The sequence below is a fragment of the Mastacembelus armatus genome, chromosome 5 (assembly GCF_900324485.2).
Source record: "Mastacembelus armatus chromosome 5, fMasArm1.2, whole genome shotgun sequence".
NCBI classification, from domain to species: Eukaryota; Metazoa; Chordata; class Actinopteri; order Synbranchiformes; family Mastacembelidae; genus Mastacembelus; species Mastacembelus armatus.
The window spans coordinates 4,839,539-4,860,395 of record NC_046637.1 but is presented as its reverse complement, the minus strand read 5'-3'; the positions used below and the strand labels follow the sequence as shown (position 1 = coordinate 4,860,395).

At 38.6% G+C, this 20,857-nt stretch overlaps 1 protein-coding gene across 4 annotated transcripts; it reads left to right on the top strand.

Annotated features, from left to right (window-relative positions):
* Positions 1-494: 494 nt before the first annotated feature.
* Positions 495-20,573, top strand: st3gal8 (ST3 beta-galactoside alpha-2,3-sialyltransferase 8). Of its 4 annotated transcripts, none has more exons than XM_026306151.1 (9): positions 495-630; positions 13,619-13,987; positions 14,716-14,827; positions 14,928-15,066; positions 16,268-16,461; positions 16,535-16,714; positions 16,906-16,951; positions 17,316-17,435; positions 17,749-20,573. In XM_026306151.1, the coding sequence occupies exons 2-9, from the start codon at positions 13,846-13,848 to the stop codon at positions 17,914-17,916; spliced, it is 1,101 nt and encodes a 366-aa protein (XP_026161936.1). In that variant the 5' UTR covers positions 495-630; positions 13,619-13,845; the 3' UTR covers positions 17,917-20,573. The 4 variants fall into 4 exon arrangements, with proteins under 4 accessions (XP_026161936.1, XP_026161940.1, XP_026161939.1 ...); XM_026306155.2 differs by lacking the exon at positions 495-630 and adding an exon at positions 5,472-5,843; XM_026306154.2 differs by lacking the exon at positions 495-630 and adding an exon at positions 11,316-11,568.
* The last annotated feature ends 284 nt before the right edge of the window (positions 20,574-20,857 follow it).

The following is a 20,857-nucleotide window of genomic DNA, read 5'->3' as shown; positions in this document are numbered from 1 at the left end:
AACAAGATCAAACAATTGTCAAGTTATTGTGTTTACAGCTGTCTCTGAAAAAACATAAAAAATCTTACACAGCTTTAAAAAAATTAAAACAATTCAAAATATAAAACAAACTAAGACTAAGACTAATTTATCATGTGATGAAACTCAGATTTTTTCACTTTTTTTTTGGCTCACTTTCTGCTGTGTGTGTGTGTATTCACATCTTTCTGTGGGTGTGTGGACACATTTTACTCTGATGCCATTCTTGTGTGGACATTCTGACCTCATGAGGACATTTTTGCCTGTCCCAACAACTTCAAATGGTTTTTTGAGGGTTAAGACTTAGTTTTAGGGTTAGGGTTAGGGAATACAAGTGTCCTCACAACTATAGTGAGACATGACTGTGTGTGTATGTGTTTTATGACAGGCTGCAGACACCCGGCGCCATTTTAAACGTTTTTTGGACTTCCTCCACCTCTTAGTTTTTTTTGAAGACGTTGTCTCGCGCGCGCGTATGCACACGCACGCCCCCCCGGAGGGCGGGGCCGTCCTGTTCTACATCACCACAGATCTGCAGTTTCACAAAGAAGGAGACGACGAAGAAGAAGAAGAAAAACCATCCGACCGCTGCTGTTGCTGCGTCTTCGTCATGTAAGTCCGCTTCATTTTGTTCTTTAACGGAGCTTTGTGCTGTTTTACCGAGTGTTTCCCGGGTCGGTGTGTGTCTCCACGCTGGTACAGTCCCAATGTGCGTGTCTATAGATGGTTGAAACATGGTGAAAACTTGGGCTGTAAAGTTTGAAAAATTTCCACCAAACTTCATGCAGTTTTCTGTCGATTTTACCACGGGTTTGTTTTCAGTCTCTTTGAACTGTTGTTGTTTCTTGGAGTGTTGTGTGTCTGTGTGGAAACGTGAAGAAGCGTGAGATAGATAAGAAAGAGACAGACAACTGGAAAAGAGGGCGCAGGGGGACTAAACTCTCTTTAGTCTTTCCTGCCCTCTGTTTTCTTTGATACATTAACTTCTTCACATTTTCACTCGTCTTCTTTAACCTGTTCCTCTGTACAGTACTGCTATAAAACTCCCGTAGCGAGTTTCTTACCACATTTCTGTAATATCCGTTAGCTGGTAGCTTGTACTTATCTGATTGTTGGTTCTGCCTGATTAGTCTGTACCGTTACAACTTACAGCTGCTCGGTGGGTTGTGCCTTTATGGTATTTGACCCATGAAGTTGTTTTTTTTCCCCATAGTATTTATAATATTTAAATAGTGTGTGAAGGTGGAATATGCACTTGAAAGTACAAGTAATGACACTGTTTCCACTTCCCTGGTTTTGTACCAAAGTCACAAATATAAAGAGAAACAATATTTCTCAGCTGCGAAAACACAAACTGTCTTGATCTTTCATTTTTATGAAACACACCTGAAGCGATTTTGGCAAAAGTAATGAACCACTTTTGGCAGCAATAACCTCAAAATATAGCCGCAAACGGCGATGAACAGCCCTCGCCGTCTGCGACCTGCCGTGACCCGTCGAGACCCACCCTAACCACCCGTGACCGTCCATTACAGGCCGTGACCAGCCCCTGGTGCCGGTCAAACTGTGTAGCCAATGATTTCAGTGGGAGCCCTTTAAAAAGCCTGAAAACATGACATCATTCTGTGTCACCATAAAGTTACATTGAAAATATATGGTGTGTTTCGGTCATCGCCAAGTCATCAGCATTGACAATAGGGCATGGGTGTCATTGACTTTTTTGATCAGGATCCCCTAAAGGAATTTTGTGCCAAATTATATTCAAGTGTGACAAACTACATTTTTTTTGGTCTCCATATAAATTGCCTATAAGCGAGGCACAAAGGGGGTCCGGGTCAGGGTTTAGTGGTGTTTAGTGGTTCGTTAGTGTGTTTGACCCGGTTAGTGGGTCTCTGCGTATTGAGCGGTTATAATGCTCCCTTACCTTCACCTTTGGTGTGGGCTCCGGCCTGATAAGACCAGTTCAATGTTCAAGAGGAATTTTGGACCACTCTTCCTCACAGAACTGCTTCAGAGCCGCCATGTTCTTAGGATGTCTGGTGTGACCGGCTCTCTTAAGGTCATTCAACAGCATCTCTATTGGGTTGAAGTCTTTGGTCTGACTGGGCCACTCTAAAAATGAATTTTGTCTCTTTGAAGCCATTCTGTAATGGATTTACTTCAGTGTTTAGGGTCACTGTCCTGCTGCATCATCCAGCTTCGTCTGAGCTTCAGCTAGCAGAGCTGTCTTGACACCACGGTGTGGGATACCTTGATAAACTTGGGAATTCATTGTCACCCACACAATTTGATGTGATGTGGTCCAGCAAAGCGGCCCCAAATTGTGATCCACTGTGCTTCACAACCAGGATGATGTTTTCATTTTAGTACACGGTTCTCTTTTTATGCCATACATAGTACTAGTACTGTTCAATTCTGTTCAATTATACCTTTGTTTCATCTGTGCACAACAGTAGTGTGGTGCTCTTTGGCAAAACTGGTGTGCTACAATGGGTTTTGAGAGAGCACTGTCTTCTTTGGTGTCCTGTCATGGATACTATGCCTATACAATGGTTTGTGTAAGGTTGACTCATGAACAGAGATGTTCACCTGCTCAAATCAGACCATGAAGTCTTTAGCTGTGTTTATTTTAAATCTCTTTGAGGATTCTGCATTATGCCTTTGAATGGATCTTGACTGGGCACACACTAGTAACAGTACCAAAACGTTTCTATTTAAAAACAATATGACTGTCGTTTGATGAATATCTAAAGTCTGAAAATTACTCTAACACATAGATCTCTTGCTCCTGACTCCAGCTGACTAGTGGTCTCTGAAATCAGAAACCTAGTGTTGCCATTACTTTTTCCACCATCCCTTTGTTTGTTTAGTGGGTGTGTAAATAAAGATGTGACAGATCACCACTGTTTTGTGTTTTTATCATATAAGAAATATTGTTTGTTTGTATTTGTGACTTCAGTAAAGATCTGATCACGTTCTATGATAAGTTTATGTGGAAAAACAGGAAATTGCAAACAGTGCCATTACTTTTTCTAGCAAGTGTAGTTGGTCTGTTTTGGCATGAATAAATGTGAGTATTCCTGTTTGTATGCATACCTGCACTGATATCACAGCCTTAGGGAAATTATTTCATTAAGGGGAAAGTTCAACTTTTTTTTGAAGCAGTGATTTGTGCAACTCTTTTGACAAAGTCTAAACAACTTTGCAACGATTCATTAGTTGACTGAGTGAATGATCAACTAATAAAGTACGCTGTATTGTGTAGTTGTTGTAGTTTGTGTTAAAGTTGTCGACCGATATGGGTGTTTCTATGGCCGATGCTGAAGCCAGTCTTTAGAAGTCAGGGCAGCCGATGATCGATTTATGATGCAATATTTATTTATTAACCTTTTTTAAGCTGATATGTTAGTTTGTTTTTCTTTTACTGTGTATTCATGTTTTCTGTCTAAATGTAAGGGATAGTTCTCAAATCAGACTTTTAAGGGTGCTCAGCCCCTAAGAAGAATGTGACATTTACACAGGCCCCTATGCCCAGTGCCCTGCTCTCTCCTCTTCTCCCCCTCTCTATCGTCTCTCCGCTATGCTGTCAACCAAATAACTAACTTGACATCCAATCACAGAAACTATAATAAGAGGTATAATTTGAGCCTATCGATTTTTCTAACTGAATATTGGGTTATTACTGAAAATGCAGTCAGGTAATGTCAGTTTGTCTTGGTTGGTTTCTTTAAAAATATTTATATCCATTTATGGAAGAACAGATTACCAGTTAGTGAAGGTTTTTCTATGCTTCAACTCAGTTGTTCATAAATGTACTGAAATAATTTCATCATAAAAACAGTATGTGACTTGGTGGTTTGATAATTTAGCCATGTGCTCATGTTGATATATGCATATTAGCCATGTGGAGCAAAGCTACCTTCACATTTAATGTAGACATAAAACTAATTTCCTCTAGTTTGTCACTTTATAAGTCACTTTCACTGTGTGTCAGTTGGGTGTATTTTGGCTTCCCGGCACTGTGTATAACATTTATTTTTCTACTATTTATTGTAAAATTCATTTTTTTTGTAGTCTAGTTATTTTAGGCCTATGTCGTTATAGCTTCTCTCAGTTGTCTGTGTTGATTTTACTATAACAAACTATAAATTAAACTCTCATTACCTTAGCAGTGCTAACAGTATATTTATAATCTATTCCTGAGTGTGTCCTTAGGAGCAGTGTCTATGTAGACTTTATTGTACTCTACTGTATTATTATGTGTTATGTTAGTCCTGTAATATTCACTGGCTAGTAGCCTGTACTTATTTTACTGAGTGCCTACTTAATGGAATCATCTCCTACAAGCTTTATATAATGATCTCACAATGTTTGTATAGAAGCATATCCTGCATGGTAGTCAATCTTCTAGTATTACTCCAGTGTGTGTTTTGTTCACAGTCAGGTCTGTTTAGACTTTTCTGTTTTCAGTTGTATCATTGTATCATCATGTCCCATACTACTACTACACTATGGTTATTAGCTTGTAGAGTTCTGTCTTTCCTTCTTCATTGTGGTGACTGCTGCTGTTTTGACTAGACTAGTGGCATTTTAACAGTGTGTCTGTCCTCACTTGGTTAAATGGTAACTGATTAAGTTTCAGTCATTTTTAAAGCAAAAGGCTTTGTCGGGTTCTGGCTTTTTCTTTCTTATATCTGACAGTGATTAGAATATCTTTATGTTTTGGACAGTTGGTCGAATAAAACAAGGCAGCTTTAGACATTGCTGTGGGATGTGCTTCATTATGGAACTATTTTTCAATCTCTACAATGTTCCCAAAGTGATTCTTTTAGTTTATGGTGACTTCTTTAGGATTATTTTTCACATCATGCTTAATTTATGTGGAAAATTTTTAGTGTGTGAAGAATGAATTTAGACTTTTTGGCTTTATGTGCATTTATACTATTGGTATGTTGTCTCTTTATGTTTGTGTTTATGGCAGGCCTATAGTGTGTGATGGGGTGTGTTAATGATATTTAGGTTGACATGCAAACTGAAATAGGACACTGAAACACTACATATAGTAATTATAAAGAGATGAAAAGGTTGTGTGGTCTGCGAGACAAACATCCTCCTCTGGACTTGGCCAGATGTAATTATGTAGGCCTGATTCTAAATCTGAACTACAGACACAGATTGTTACAGACCCGACTGTCAGTCTGTCTCAAGTCAGTTTATCTCTCCAGCCCTGTGACACTGAGGGTCTTTATCGTGGTATTTTATCAGTAGAGTCTCGATTCTCTGGAAGGAGAAAGCTCACAGAGAGCCTTTAAACAAGGAAACGGGGAGAATCTCTCTTCCAGGACAGGCAAATAAGAAATATGTTGTCAGAATGGACCGTTAGACCACAGAGACAATTTCAAAATCAAGCATTGGCTAAGTACAACCAGCAGGACAAAGTATGTGGACTCTGCAATTACCTAGTTCTGCATGAACTGCTCGAGAAATTTGATCTGCCATAAGTCATATGTATAGACAAACAGTGTGCTTAGAGTAATAATTATTATAATCGTTTGTGTCTTTGTTGAATCTACCTGGTAAGGATTGATAGTGCTAGTGGGGAAAAAGTGAACCTTGGATGTAAAATCTTTGGCAGCAATATCCTCAACAAGTGCTTTCTGCAGCTTTTGGGCCAGGCCTACACAACACAGGAATTTTGGACCTTTCCTCCTTAACCTGCTTCAGCTCAGCCACATTCTTAATATGTCTGCTGTGGTTGGCTTTCTGAACTTTTCCACTGCATCTCTTGGGTTAAGGTCTGGGCTCTGACTGGGCCACTCCACAAGGTAGATTTTCTTTATCTGTTTCACTCTGTAGCAGCAGATTTACTGTTTGGTCATTGTCCTGCTCTGTCACTTATCTTCTACTGACCTTCCGAGATCTCTTTTTAAGACATGGTTCAAATCAGCAGATACTTCTGGTGAATATAACAAACTCAACATGTTTGCAAACTCCGGACTCCGGTTAGCTTTGTCAGTAGCTGAGGGGATCACATCATTGTCTAACCTACACCATGTATGTGTGTTTGAATGATGTGTTCAGCGTCATTTATGTGTCATTGGTGAAAACAAATTGTGTTTGTTCATAATTGCAACTTAGATGATGTAAAACAAATTTTGTAAAAATGCAGGTAATTCCAAAGGGTCCACCTTGATTTTCTCTCACTTTATATTATTAATTTACAGTTTCTAAATGTCTGTGTGTGTTAGCATGGTAACGGGGAGTGAGTGTCGATCTGAGCAAGGGTGGTTTTTCTGGCCAGTTTCTAAAGTCACTGTTTAAAATTAGATTCGTGTGTACGTGTGTGTTTTGGTGTGCACCTGGTATTACTTACATCATAAGAACCTAAACCTTTTTACACACTCACATTGTCCTCGTGGAGACCAGATGCTGGTCTCCACCATGTAAATCACTGAAACTAACGATGATAGCTTGGTGTAAGGGTAGTAAGTTATTGTTAGGTTAGGATGAGGGATAGAGTTAGGCAAGTAGTGGTTATTGTTATGGTTAGTTAGTTTCCAGGAAAGGGAAGTAAGTCAGTGTAAGGTCCCTATTAAGAACACACTTGTGTATCTGTGTGTCTGTGTAAGTAATATTTTCCTCTGTTTGTCTTAAACCCTCCACAGCTGCACTTGAAGTTTTAGCTCGACTTATTTTCCATTCCTATTTCTGGTCAGTGACAAATAATAGAAATAACGATGTCCAGTTTCTGTCTTCCTCGTGGAAACCAAAATATTCATTCAGTGCTGTGTATCAAACCTGAATTTTATCTTTATTTAAAATAATTGGCCACAACTTATTTTGGGGTATTTTAGGGGATGTGGGTCATGACTGGATTGTTTGATTTTTTTTTTTTTTTCATTTTTGGAAGTCTTCATTTGGTTGAGCACTTGTAGTTCATTCATTTATAACAGATGACTTGTTTTTAGTGATTTCTAGTTGAAAGCACATCCTAAATCTTTGTGAACATGTGAGTTACATACAGTGATATTGTTTGATTACAGCAGTGGCTTTCACTTATTTACCTTTACCTACAACCTGCATTGGTCTTTACTTAGAGAGTGACAAATAGCCATGATAAACTCTAATGAGCCATAACATATTTGATTTGTTGTTTTGAAGACTACGTTTTATTATTAAAAATAAACAAACCGTTTTGGTTATTACTTCCATATACTGTATGCTTGACTGTAAACAATAAGGATTTGTCTGTATCTTCTCACTGATCATCGAACTTTTTCCGCATGTTCACTGTGCTGTCATTTGTCGTGTCTCTGGACACTGTGAAAGTTATTTGTAAAGTTATTTATGTTCATTTTGAATCCTCTGACATTAAGACTCCTTAGTGTTGCTGAGATACTAGTATATTCTTTTGCAGCCTAATACTTAGTCTAAAGGAATATAGTGTAAGTGTTTTGTTTATTTGTGTGCCTCGCCATGATCTAAAAACATGTCTGATTTGTCCCTCACGGCTCAGTGTGGAGTCAGATATAGATCGTTATTATTGCAACACTTCCAGTGTATTTCATTTTTGCAAACCTGTGCTTTTTCACACACAAGTTGCCAAGTTAATTTGTTGTCTAAATGCAACTCGCTGTACAAAAACTTGGACTTCCTTCCACTTTCCAAGGTAGTGTCTTGCTGTGTGCAGATTTCAAAAAGATTTACAATACGTCAACTGGTCATTGCGGCACTAAAGTCAACCTAAATCTAAAAGGTAGAGACAGAACAATGAAAAATGTCTCCTTTCTTGCGTGGGTTGGTGATAGAAACCTAAAAAAAGCAATATTTCCAAACTTGTTACCATTGTTCTGTCCAGATGTGTGTATATGCACATATAAACAGTGTACACCCCCACTGTGCTTTGGGATTTGCTGTAAACCTTCCTAAAATCAGCTACAGGTACATTTCAGTCCACATATTGCAGATTCTGATGACTGTAAACAGAACCTTCTGTTCACTGACTTTAGATTGTGGGCCAGTGGTTTCACACAAGAAACTTGCATGCATTGGGTGGAGCACTGCCTGACAAACAAACCAACCACACCTTTCCCCCAACCTGTGTGTGCCTTAATTCACACAACCAGAAACATGAAACAGACTAATAAAAAAAGGCTTTTTATCAACGATTACATCTATGACAGTTAGAAGCTGTAAAGAGAAACATAGATAATGTTTTACTGCAGCACCATGAGTGTGTTGGCACTGCTCGAGGAAATGTTTAGATCCTAAAATTTGCAGTACAGCAATACAAAAATACTCCATTACAGTTAAAAGCTGTGGCTGCACTATTCCAGTGGTGGAATTATATTATGTACTCAAGTACTGCACAAGCTACTCAGCAGTATGTGAAGTATTTCAAATTAAACTCATTTGTTAGTTAACATTAGCTCCAACCTTACCAGCGGTAACAATATAATCCAATAATATCATGCACATTATATAGAAATATGCCATTTTGTGTAAGAACTGTGTTTCGTAATTCAGCTATATGTTATGTTAATACTTTTGCATTAATGTAAACCTCTGAATATTGGGCTTTTTCTTGTATTTTTACACTGTAGTATAGCTACTTGTACTTAAGTGAAGAATTTGAGTACCTTTTATACCCCTGAAATATTCTGCATTATGTTATTGGATTATTATTGCTGATAAATTCATGTTAAAGCAGTTTACCATTGCTGTTGGTATTTACTGTTGGGCATTGCATCATATTTTATCAGCTCAGTTCTTGTAGGTAAAATGAAAATCTCTAAAGAAAAAAAATTACCTCTAAAATGAACTAAGGCAGAGGTATTAAGATGGCAGCTTGTAAAAGTAATGCACACATTTTTATTTTATACTTCAGTACAGTAAGTGTATATAGTTGTATTATTTAAACCTAAAAGGCAAAACAGCCACAGACACGTTTAAAGAAAAACCAAAAGTTAAACATGCAGCAGAGTCTCATCCTTCCCTCAACTTTCTGTGGATGGTTCCTCTGCGTAAACAAAAAACACAGTAAAACAAGTTTGTAGTTTTCATTGGTGTGGTAGTCTGTGAGAACTGGCATCAGTCTTCCTGTGGTGACATTATTTTCCAGCCTGTTCCTGTCCTCCATCAGCAGAGCAGCTGGTTTCCATCCTGTTATTGAGGCCAGAGATCACTGACAATGGTTTTCTGTCAGATGGTTTTACGGGAAGCCATGTAACCTTTAATCCTGTCACCGAACCCCCACTCCAGCCTGTAGACCCTAAAATAACTTACACCAACTATGATTCAGCAATTAACCCTGCACTGTCCTCTAAACTCTCTCTGTCAATGTGATTTGTTCTCTATAGTGGGCTGAACTATTAAATCATCTTTTTGCTGGAAAGACTGGAAAGTAACAGTGTGTGTGGGAAAAGAGTGGTACTAAAACATACTTTCAAAAATCAGCTGTTTATGCAGTTAAAACCACCGTTTGTGTGATTCTTAGTAAAGTTTCCTTTGGTTGCAGGTGAACCACATTTCTATCTGTTCAGCTGTTATTAAAGTGTGTAAGAAGCCACAGTGAATAGCAAATATTCAAAGCTTTGGCCACTGTGGGGTAGGCCTCTTATAAATGGCATATTTTATTCATTGTTTTTGTCTTATTCAATTTAAAGTGTTCACACACCACTGAGGTCCTCCTCATTTTCTCTCCCAGTGAGAAGTTGTAGTGCATTATAAAAAGTATAAATATATTTCAGAAATGTGCTGATGACATGTATTCTGCAGTTCACCATTCCTACATTTAGAAAAAAATAAAACATACCAAAAATGAAAATAAAAGCCTACCTAAAGAACTAATATCTGAAGAGTAGAATATTTGGGTTCAGCTGTAGCAGGAACACACGTGAATCAGTTGTCCCAATGCATGCTGGGAGTGTTCCCATCACACCCACCCTTTGTAACTGCAATCATATGATTAGCACCAACACAATCACATTAGCATTGATCATGGTGTCAACTCTCTACTCATTTTGTCTTTGTTGAAAGTGTGAGCACAATATAACCTGATCTAGTACCTACAGCATCACCATAGCTGGATAGCACCATGTTAGCTGACAGGTTACTACAGGTCATGTAAATGTAAATTTCTACTCATTTCACACTGACATCGTGCAGTATGTTGACTTCTTTGGTGTAAGTAAACTAGAAGCCTGTCTTTACAAGATAATAGGGGTTAGAGAAACAGCTACATTTCTCCTGGAGAAGGGTGATTTCTGTCGTTTATACGGGTAATTAGGTTTTTTGTTAACTCTTTACGCAAGCATGATAAAAACAGGAGGGCGGTAGAGTAACAGCTGAGCAAGCAAGTGAAGAGAAAGATGATATTTGAATAGCATTGTGTTGTTATTTATACAGTAACTCTTACATCTGGCTGAATCTACCACAGAGAAGCCTCTAGAAGTCTAAATAGGACGATTTCCACAGCTGTACATTTGATTATTTATAAATGAATTAGTTCAGACACAGTCATGCTGAGCTCTGTCTTCAATAATGCAGTTAAAATAAGCCAGCCATGCTTTCAAAATACTGTCAGGGCTGGGGAAGAAATCTGATTACTGAACTGCTGCTTGTCACTGTGGATTTACAGTAACTTAGTTTACTCAAGTAACCTGGTTTCTTTGAGTAACCTAAATGTCGACCCCACAGAGGCTGACTCGCAGCCACCGTGCGTTTACCACACGTCATACATACGTCTGAATGTATGACCATGTATTTATAAATTTACCAATGATAAAATACCCACTTTAGAGTTTCCTTTAAAAAAAATATATTAAAAAAATCAAGAGTTCAACAGAGAAATTCTTGAGCCTCATTGAAAATATAGCAGTACTATTTACTGAGTTTACTTAGCAATAACTCCTCCTTCATGAAAGTGGAAATAAAAACATTTAAGAGGTGGAAGTTTTTAAATGCTGTACTGTATAAAACGGTGTACGTACTGTCAGTATATAGGATGTGACTTGCTGAGCTCAGCTGAATAACAGCCATTCTATCATACCATTAAGGTAACAGAAAATAAATGATTTTCCATCTTGCAGTGTGGAGCAAAAAACTTTGTTCAGTCACTATACTCCTAGAACCAGCTGTGTTTCTGTATTTAAGTAAATGAATGCTTGAAAATACAACTGAAAGGTTTAGATACAGCCTGTGCACAAATAGGATTATCCTGTCATGTCCAAAGCCATAATGAGTGTTTACATAAATGTCACCCCTAAATGACAAACAGCTTCATGTTACCAAACTACTGAAAGAACACTGATCCTTCACTACAGGTAATATAGTTGTGGACTTTATTCCCAGAATTAATTTTTAACATGGATATTGATTGTTGTATCCCCTGCTTTCTGTGTGGACTTTAAAAGTTTGTTCTGAGCTGCATCTGGGTGAAAGCTCTTTGTACCAGGGCACGCTGGCTACAGTTAAACTGTAGCTTTCAGGAAATTTTCCCAAAAGCCTTGTCTTTTCTTGTCTGGGAAGGAATAGCACCGACAAATATGTGTGAGTATGTTAATTTGTATCTGCCCTGACTTGTCTCCTCTGGTTCTCTTTCAGAAATCAGTTGGTTTTGCTTTAGATGCGTTCTGATCGTACGTACTGTATCATTACACTGGTCTTTGGCCCTTTTTTCAGCCTGGAAATGAATGACATGTCTGTTACAGTAAGTATTTTTAGGTCATACATGCTGAGGTCTGTTTTAGTAAATGCTTATTCAGACACAGTTGATAATTTTTCACTATGGTGTAGCTGCAGTTGCACATTTAATATTATTTTACATGTGTTTTGTCAGTAAGGGGGTGAAACTTTTTTCAGACTTACTTTGCTTCTACTGGAAGCATAAAAACTGCTGGTGGTGGCAGGCCTGCTAACGAAGCTGAGAATAAGCAAACAAAGATGTATTTTTTTGCTTGTTCTGGAGATAAAGAAACAAGACTTAATATTAATTAATGAACTTTAAAGGTGCTGTACTATTATTAAACCTGCACCATGAAAGATGTTGCGCTACTGTTACTGCGACAGAACTTAGTCAAGAGTATTACTCCCAAGTTTAAGATTTTATTTAAGACATTGGGAGAGCGAGAGCTGAAACAGGAGACGCTGAACTGAACCCAGCTCTGATTGGTATTCAGAGTCTGTCAGCTGGGGGACTTTCTTGCAGGAGCAGAGGGGAAGTGGGCTGTGGAAGGAAGTGGGCAACTCAGAAACATTTCTCCTTCTCCCGCCCTTTTTGTGTTGTTTTTATTTTTTCCTCAAGTGCACGTTTGTGTAGATGATGTCATTTTAAAAAAAAAAAAAAAAAAAAAAAAAAGCTTCTCTGCCATCAGTAAACCACGTCTCCCTGATTAAAACAAAGGCTTTAGGCTCTATACTTTTTGCTGAACTTTGTGATTTTTAGTTCATTTCTGATTTTGTCAGGGTGAATAAAACTATGGTCTGTGTTCTTGTTGTGCATGCAATTTTCAATAGCTTGTTGCAATATGGATAATAATATTTGTTAGAAATAGTTGATTGATAATTAGTGTCAGCACAGTGACTTAGTGGTTAGCACTCTTATAGATCACTCTATGCCTCACAGCAAGTAGGTTCCTGGTTTGAAACCCATCAGGGGCCTTTCTGTGTGGAGTTTGCATGTTCTCCCTGTGCTTGTGTGGGTTTTCTCCAGGTACTCTGGTTTCCTCCCACAGTCCAAAAACATGTATGTCAGGTTGATTGGTGACTCTAAATTGCCCATAGGAGTGAGTGTGAGTGTGTGAGGTTGTTTGTCTCTATGTGGCCCTGTGATGGACTGGGGACCTGTCCAGGGTGTACCCCTGCCTTTCACCCAAAGAGAGCTGGGATAGGCTCCAGCAGATCCCTGTGACCCTAAATAGGAATAATAAACTATTTCTAACAGTAACCGTTTTTAAAAGTGACTTATGTGTGGCCAAGTATGGTGACCCATACTCTGTGCTCTGCATTTTAACCCAATTCCGAAGTGCACACACACAGCAGTGAACACACACACCGTGAATGCACACACTCGAGCCGTGGGCAGGAAGCAGTTGGGGGTCTGGTGCCTTGCTCAAGGGTCTCACCTCAGTCATGGTATTCAAGGTGGACAGGAAACTGGCTCTTCACTCTATTCACGCCACCGATTTATTAGTATATTAAGACATTATTTTATATGAGATGAATTAGCTCTTAAAGGTTTAATGTGTAAAATTTATAGATTTGAACTATTAGCAGAAATGGAAAAGTGTCTTCATAAATATGTTAACATATTACATTTTGAACACTGCACCTTTTAAGTAGTTTTCATCAGTGTCCACCAGTATAGAGTTTAACTAGTGCTAAAGTCTACAGTAGTCTGAACTCTCCAGCTAAAGAGGGATCATTTTTATACATTTTCATAGTGATACAAGTGTTGTATTATTTTATTAGTTTTATTTATTTTATTTTCATTAAATTATAATTTTTATTTTATTATTATTGTACTATTAACATTCATTCATGATTTTATATGTGTCAGTTTATATTTTATGATGCTGATGTGTCTTTCTATCTAACCCAGGTGTGACAAAAGGTCCTGTGTAAACCACTAAGAAAGCAGCACAGTACTCCATCTTCATGGATATAAAAATAAGTGGGGCGATAATGGCACAGAGGAGAATGTCCAGATGACAACAGATTACACTGTTTAACTGTGCTGCCATAGCAGCCTGAAGGGTTGACTTGGAGCTCAACGTGCCTTTCCTCCTGCCGCCGTCCATCCACCGTCCATCCACCGTCCATCCAGCCATGTTGTTGAGGAGGAAGGTGTGTGTTGCCGTGGTGACCATCCTCTTTCTCATGCTCGCCAGTCAGAGCATCCAGAGGAGACACTTCCTGCTACAGTCAATCATACCTGTAGGTCGAGCCATGCCCAACAGGGGAGAGACAGGTGAGGAACTAATGTCTTCATCATCATCATCATCATCATCATAATGTCTCAAAAAATAAGTGTCATTGAACAAGAAAGTTTTAAAATGTTAATGAAAAGTCATTAAAGAAGATCTGACCATCGAGCTTTAACAACTTTTTCCGCAATGATTTTGACCAGTATTTACTGTACACGTGAATTTGATTCATCAGACTGTCCATGCTGTTCTAATTAAACGCTTTTTGAAATTTATTTAAATTAGGCATTATTAGTAGTATTGGTAGTAAAGACAGTGTAAGCCATAGTGATAGCAACAGCACTAATGTCAATATTAGATCACCAAGAATGTCAATGTTTAACACCAACAGTATTAAAAGGTAGTAGACACAGACATGGTATAGCAACAGTAGTAATAGCTTTAAAACAGTTGAATTAGTAGTAGTATTTTTAGTTGTACTGGAATTTGCAGTATGGATGTAAGAAACTGATATTAGCAGCTGTAGTAGTGGCAGGAGTGCAATTGTAATTGTAGATGATAACATCATAAAAATGGTAGCTGATGACACTTTGAGTAGTGGCAATAATAACAGTTGCATTAGTAGCAGCAGTAGCAGCAGCAGTGTTGTCATGTTAATAGTAGTAGCAGAAGTAGCTTTTGCTGTTCTAGTGGTGATTGCACCAGAGATGCTAATGGTGTCAGCATTTCTCCCATGATGCAATGTTCTGACTCTGTTTATTTGTGCTTGCAGAGGTTGAACGCACACAGCCTCCTGCTAGCCTGACCCCTGATCGCTTCAGTACCACCTCTCCTCCCAACATCGCCCAGTCTGAGGCCAAGGAGCAGTCTGTAGATTATTCCCAGTATGAACTGAATTAACACAAAGGAAGCCATGGACTTGGTGTAACCCATGATTCCTTGCTCCTTGTCTGCCTAACTCCCAATTTTCATCCTTTTTTTTAGGTCCTGTGGTTGTGATGAGCCCTGTGTTTCAGACCTGAGGGAGCGAGAATGGTTCAGAAAACGGTACGACCCCAAACAGCAGCCCATCCTCCGAGAATCCAACAACAACTTCGACCCAGACGCCCTCAGATGGTGGCTGGTAAGGGCAAACTGTAGGAACAGTGCAGGCTAAACAAAAGTACTGTGTAATGACTATCAGTCTGCGGTTTGAAAACCACCTTAACAAATTTTCTTAGTTTTAAATTGTCACAGTTATTAATGAGGTTTTGTTCACTGAAATAGTTTTCTATTCTATTTTCCGCTTGTGTGGACCTGTTACCTGCTGTAAAAATAGGCCTTCAAAGTAAAAGTCTTTTTTTGCTTGAAGGTCTTGGGGCTTCTCAAGTCTACTATTGTAAACCTTTTCAACTTACTTAAACATTAATTAAACAGTTTAGAATTATTGAGCTGGTGTACCTTAGTTAATCTACAGAAAACAAATCACAGGGGGTACATGGGCACTAGCAGCTTTAAAATCAATGTTAATAATTTGGATTAACATTCACACCAAAACAAGTAACCAAAAGCTGTTTAAACAAAGATTTTAAATACGATATTCTGTGCTCTTTCTTTCTTTCTACTTGACTCTGGTATGAGAGCAATAACAAAATGTGTTGCTTGTTGCTTAAAGTATTTATAGTCTGCACACTGGAAGTGACCTGACAGCACTGAATTGATGATAATGCCAAGAATGTGCAAATCAGCAGAATCACAGAAAGATTTATTAGAAGACCAAAGAAGCATGTGTAATTATATAGTGCATGATATGCATACAGTGAGTTTCTGTAAATAGCCATGACCTTTTAATGCAAATCTGTGTTTTCAGAAAATTTAAATATAAGATGCCTTAAAATGTGTCTTTGTGGAAGCTGTCAGCAGTCTGGATGACAAGACAAACGTCTGACTCCTTTTCCTGCATTTACAGATTAGGTCCTGCTGCAGGAACCATTAGTAGATTAAAAGAGGGGCTGTGGGGGGGGTAGAAATGCTAACATCATCAGTCTGATCCACAATATGCAGTATACAGTATATTCTGCTATTGTGAGCTACACACAAACAACCAGAGCTGAATGCTAAAATTTAACTGCTGCAGTTTCCCAGAATTAAAATGACATTTTTTTGTTAGACCCACAGTCCAATTATAGTAGAAGTCCATGAAACCTGTAATTATTCACCTTTAACAGGCTGGAACTGTCAATCATTAAAGTAATTTCTGATATATTTTCTGTTGAGTGACAAATTTCAGTTTTAAAACTCTGTCTTAATATTACAGTAAAAATGATGTGTATTGCACTCAACAGGGTCTTCAGCAGTCTAGTAAGGACCAGACTATAGAGAAAGTGATGTCAGAGATGTTTAAAGTGATTTCCCCGCCCACTGCAGACTTCAGGCCCCTCCCCTCTCGTTGCCGGACTTGCGCGGTGGTTGGCAACTCTGGTAACCTGCGACACTCTGGCCACGGCAACCTGATAAACTCCCACCACTCTGTGTTGCGGTATGTATGTCCACACACCAGCAATACATCTTGCTCCATCTCATCTTCCTCACCTCATCTTCCTCCTCCCCAGGATGAACAAGGGTACGACTCAAGGATTTGAGAAAGATGTCGGGAACCGGACGACACATCACTTCCTGTACCCAGAGAGTGCGGTTGACATTAATCCTGGAGTCAGCCTCATCTTTCTGCCGTTCAAACTGAGAGACCTGGAATGGCTGACCAGCGCACTGTCCACTGGCCAGGTCAAAACGTACGAAAAACATCCAGATACACTCAAAATCCACCAAATATACAAAGAAATATATATATTTAAAAAAAATAGCAAGTAAATAAAGATGTTATAGCTATAGTACGCATAAAATATTTAATATAAACTGGACAGTATACCAAGGTAAATGTGCATTGCTTATCTCATAGCTGAGATATTCTGTGTGTTCTCAGGACCTACATGAGAGTTAAAGAAAGAGTGGCGGCAGATAAAGACAAGGTAAAATAAAAGCTTTGTTGATAATTCTTCACACCACACTGATGTGGGAGTTTTGTTCTGGTTTTAATACTGCATATTTAGACTCATTTACACTTATGGCAGGTTTATGCTAAAAAAATGTATCAGAAAGTTATATTTTATTATTATATTATTAAGTATGTTACCCTTAACAAAAGAAGATATTTCAGATTACTGATGTAACACTTTAATTTTTTACTTTTTTTTTTTCTCTGATATTATTTTGTACATATACAAATGAAATTAAAATCATTCAAAACTCTTCAGTGTAACACATTAGACATGCTAACATTGTAACGTGTGTGTGTGTGTGTGTGTGTGTGTGTGTGTGTGTGTATATATGCAGGTTCTTGTGGTGAACCCGGTGTTCTTTAAATACGTTCATGATCACTGGAACGAGAATCACGGTCGTTACCCGTCCACCGGCATGCTAGCCATCATCTTTGCTCTGCACACCTGTGACCAGGTAAGTGTGAGGAGTGAACAGTCTGTCTTCAGTTCTGACATCAACACAGCGTATATATGATTATAAATGCAGCTGAGACCAAAGACCTGTTGGTACATTCTTTAGATCATTTATTAAAGTTACAAACTGTTCCTTTAAGCCCAAAAATAGCTTTGTGGTACAGGGTCAGGGCAGAAAGATGAGGTCAGAGGTGCTAAGGTATTACTCCTCACCCTCAAATCTACAAGTACAGGATATATTTAGTGACAGCACAGCACATCATACACTGTGTGTGCTGCAGCATGTCATGCCGCCTCTTTCTGCCTGTGTTCAGGTGTCGGTGTTTGGTTATGGTGCCGACAAGCAGGGCAACTGGCATCACTACTGGGAGAAGAATCGCAATGCTGGAGCCTTCAGGCTGACTGGTGTCCACAGTGCCGACTTTGAAACGCAGGTTATTCACCAGCTCGCCAAGGACCACAAGATACGTCTGTACCTGTGACACGACACCTGATCTGCCGACTGTGGGACCGACCTTTTGACTGATTTTCTGATGGACCAATGGACTTCCAAAACTCACATACAGACCTGCCAGCCAACAGACTGATCTGTAGACCTACAGACCTGGAGACAACCTGATAACCTGCTGAACTACAAACTCACTGACCTACAGCCAGTGTCAGCGCATTCAACTGTCCCCTGACTGTAAAACCAAATCTGAGCTGGCTCTGGACTCTACTGGACCTGTTTTTTGGGAATTTGAACAGGGCAGGAATCAGACCTGTGTACTTCTGCAAGTCAGACATCCAGGCATGCTGAATTCAGGCCGCTGTTGAGATGAGACATTTTTACGTACCTAGATTACCTGTGGACGAACATTTTTGGTGGTAGGAAGAGCTAAATCTGTCATCATCCAATTGGGTGGCTTGGATATTTACCCTGTGTGGATTCCCATTTGTTTAAATGAGTTCTAGCTCAACCTAAACAAATACTGTTTTTGTTGTTGTTTACTGTTTTTTTTTTTGGGGGGACACTCCACTATTCAGACCATCCTGCCCCCGGTGACTGCGAGGATCAACCACACAAATTTTGCTCTGAGCACGAAAAAAACCAGACTTTTTTTTTTTTTTTTAATTAGATTTTATAGATATTATGCAGGGATAACTTTTTAATCTAAGCACTTTGTCCTGAATAAGAAATGTTATGAAGAGGCCTTCTTTATCCAATTATGAGTTTTTTTTTTTTTATCATTTATAATCCATCCATTTATTCTAACCGAATCTTAATGCTAAACGTTGTGGAAAACAGGAGGACACTTTATACGTTTTCTGTGATGTGTGGGTTTTTTTTCTTTGGCCCTTGTTGGTTCCTGTTTCGGGTGTATATAGAAAATTGGTTGGTGAACAGGAAGAGGTGAGTTTTTTTTTTTTTAAATTGTCTGCAGGTGATTATTACTACCTGCTCAAAGAAGAGACATTTTATTAGTGAGTGTTTGAATCATTTTAAAGGAATAGTTGGTTATAACCACCTGAAGCTGCAGACTGATGATCCTAAAGAGGAATGAAAAGACGTGATATAAGTTCTGAATGACAGTTCAGCTGATGGGAGTGACAAAGACAAGACGGCCCCTGACTTTAAATTAAGGATTTATTAAACAAAACAAGGACAAAGTAAATCAATCAGGAATATTACCAGCATGTGCAGGACATGGATGAGTGGAAGATTTGTGCAATGTACTTTCAAAATAAAAAGTCCTACCAAAAATAACCAACTTTCTGAACGATGAGACAGAGCAGCCGAGGAATCTTCCAGTTGAAGTAAGAGGGCTGCATGCACATGGCTGCCAACGTACTGTGAAGCTACAAACAGAACATGTCACTATTATCAGTCCCCTGAACCTGTTTATGGTGCAAGGAGTTTCAACACGTTTTCACACAGCTCGAGTCCACATTTGCAAATCCTGCACTGACTGTTCCTTCAGGGCAAATGACAAAATATGGAAAGTATTCATGAAAACAGTCATTTGTCTAGTCATCGATCTTGTCTTGTGAGGCATTCGGTTATTGATTTTGTTTTTTTGTGTAGAGACAAAGGCATCAATAGTTACATTTCTTTAAAGTTAACTTTTTTTTGGTTTTTTTCTTAAATCAATTTGCCAGTGTGAAATCGCCTGTCTGTCACTCTGCTTCAAACAAACTTATTTCTGTTGTTGGACCAAAGCAAAATAATTGCACCGGTTGCTGGGCTAGTGAGTCACTGTGTAACAATGGCCATGACTGGTGAATTCCAGTTTTAAAACGTTACATGAATTGTCACTCGTAGCTGTTGGAAATGCAGGTTACAGGCAGGGTTTCCATGATCCAACAAGCACTTTGTTTGAAGCAGGCTGAGGCTGTCAATATAATCATGAATGCTGTGGTTTAATCTGAAACATCCGTTTTAAAATTTTCAGTCACTGCTGAGCTTTAACATTTTGTTGGCTTCTCCAGGAAAACATCCTGATGGTAAATGGAAATGATTCGCATTACAATTTTACAAAAAGTACCTGAATGTACCATAAAGAAGCCACCAAATGACAAAGCAGCAGCACTGTGGAGTCCTGAGCTGGACTAAACATTAGAAACAAGATTTGTGAGCGCTGTAGTAAACATATTTTCTTCCTCACACTTAAAAAAAAAAAAAGTTGTGGTGTTGGGAGTGTAAATCCAAAGTTGTGCTTATCAGATTCCCTGATTATTTCCATCAAGAACAAAGAAAGTTGAAGATTAAATCAAGTCAATAGCCATGGAAGTAAATTCCTCCCCATAAGTTGCCATATATTGTGTTTGGCAATTACAGTCAAGAAGACAGACTGCATATTGTCTACAAACTGTGATTTAAGAAGTGTAGAAACTATTTTCTGTGTGAAGTTTTTTAAAAGTTATTTACAGACTGTTCGATATGTGTACAGAGATCACCGAACAGTTGTGGATCATTTGAAAGGTTTAGAAAGTATTCAACCACTCAGAACCACAAATGTATTCTGCAAGAACAGGAAAGCAAACGTTCGGCTGTATATAGAGATGGAGTTGGTGCACATATACCTAACAAACATTTTAACAACTGCACGCAGAAAATAGTTTCACACATCTGTATTTGTCATCAAAGACACATTTGTGGTGACTCGATGAAAAATGTACCTCCATAATCAACAGTGGGTAAACAGCTGTACATATCTGTATGCCTATAGCAGAGCAATGTTCACTGAGCCAACAAGATACAAGAATCATGCATGTTCAGTTACCATGGCTTTAATTTAGCTCATCATGTATAAACTGTGACTGTTTGGTTAAAAACAATGTCAGTTTAACTTTGCAACCTGCTAATCATCACTTCATTTGTTTTTAGCCAAACAGGACAGGAGCACTGTGATATTTCAATAAAAACCACAAAAACACAAACGC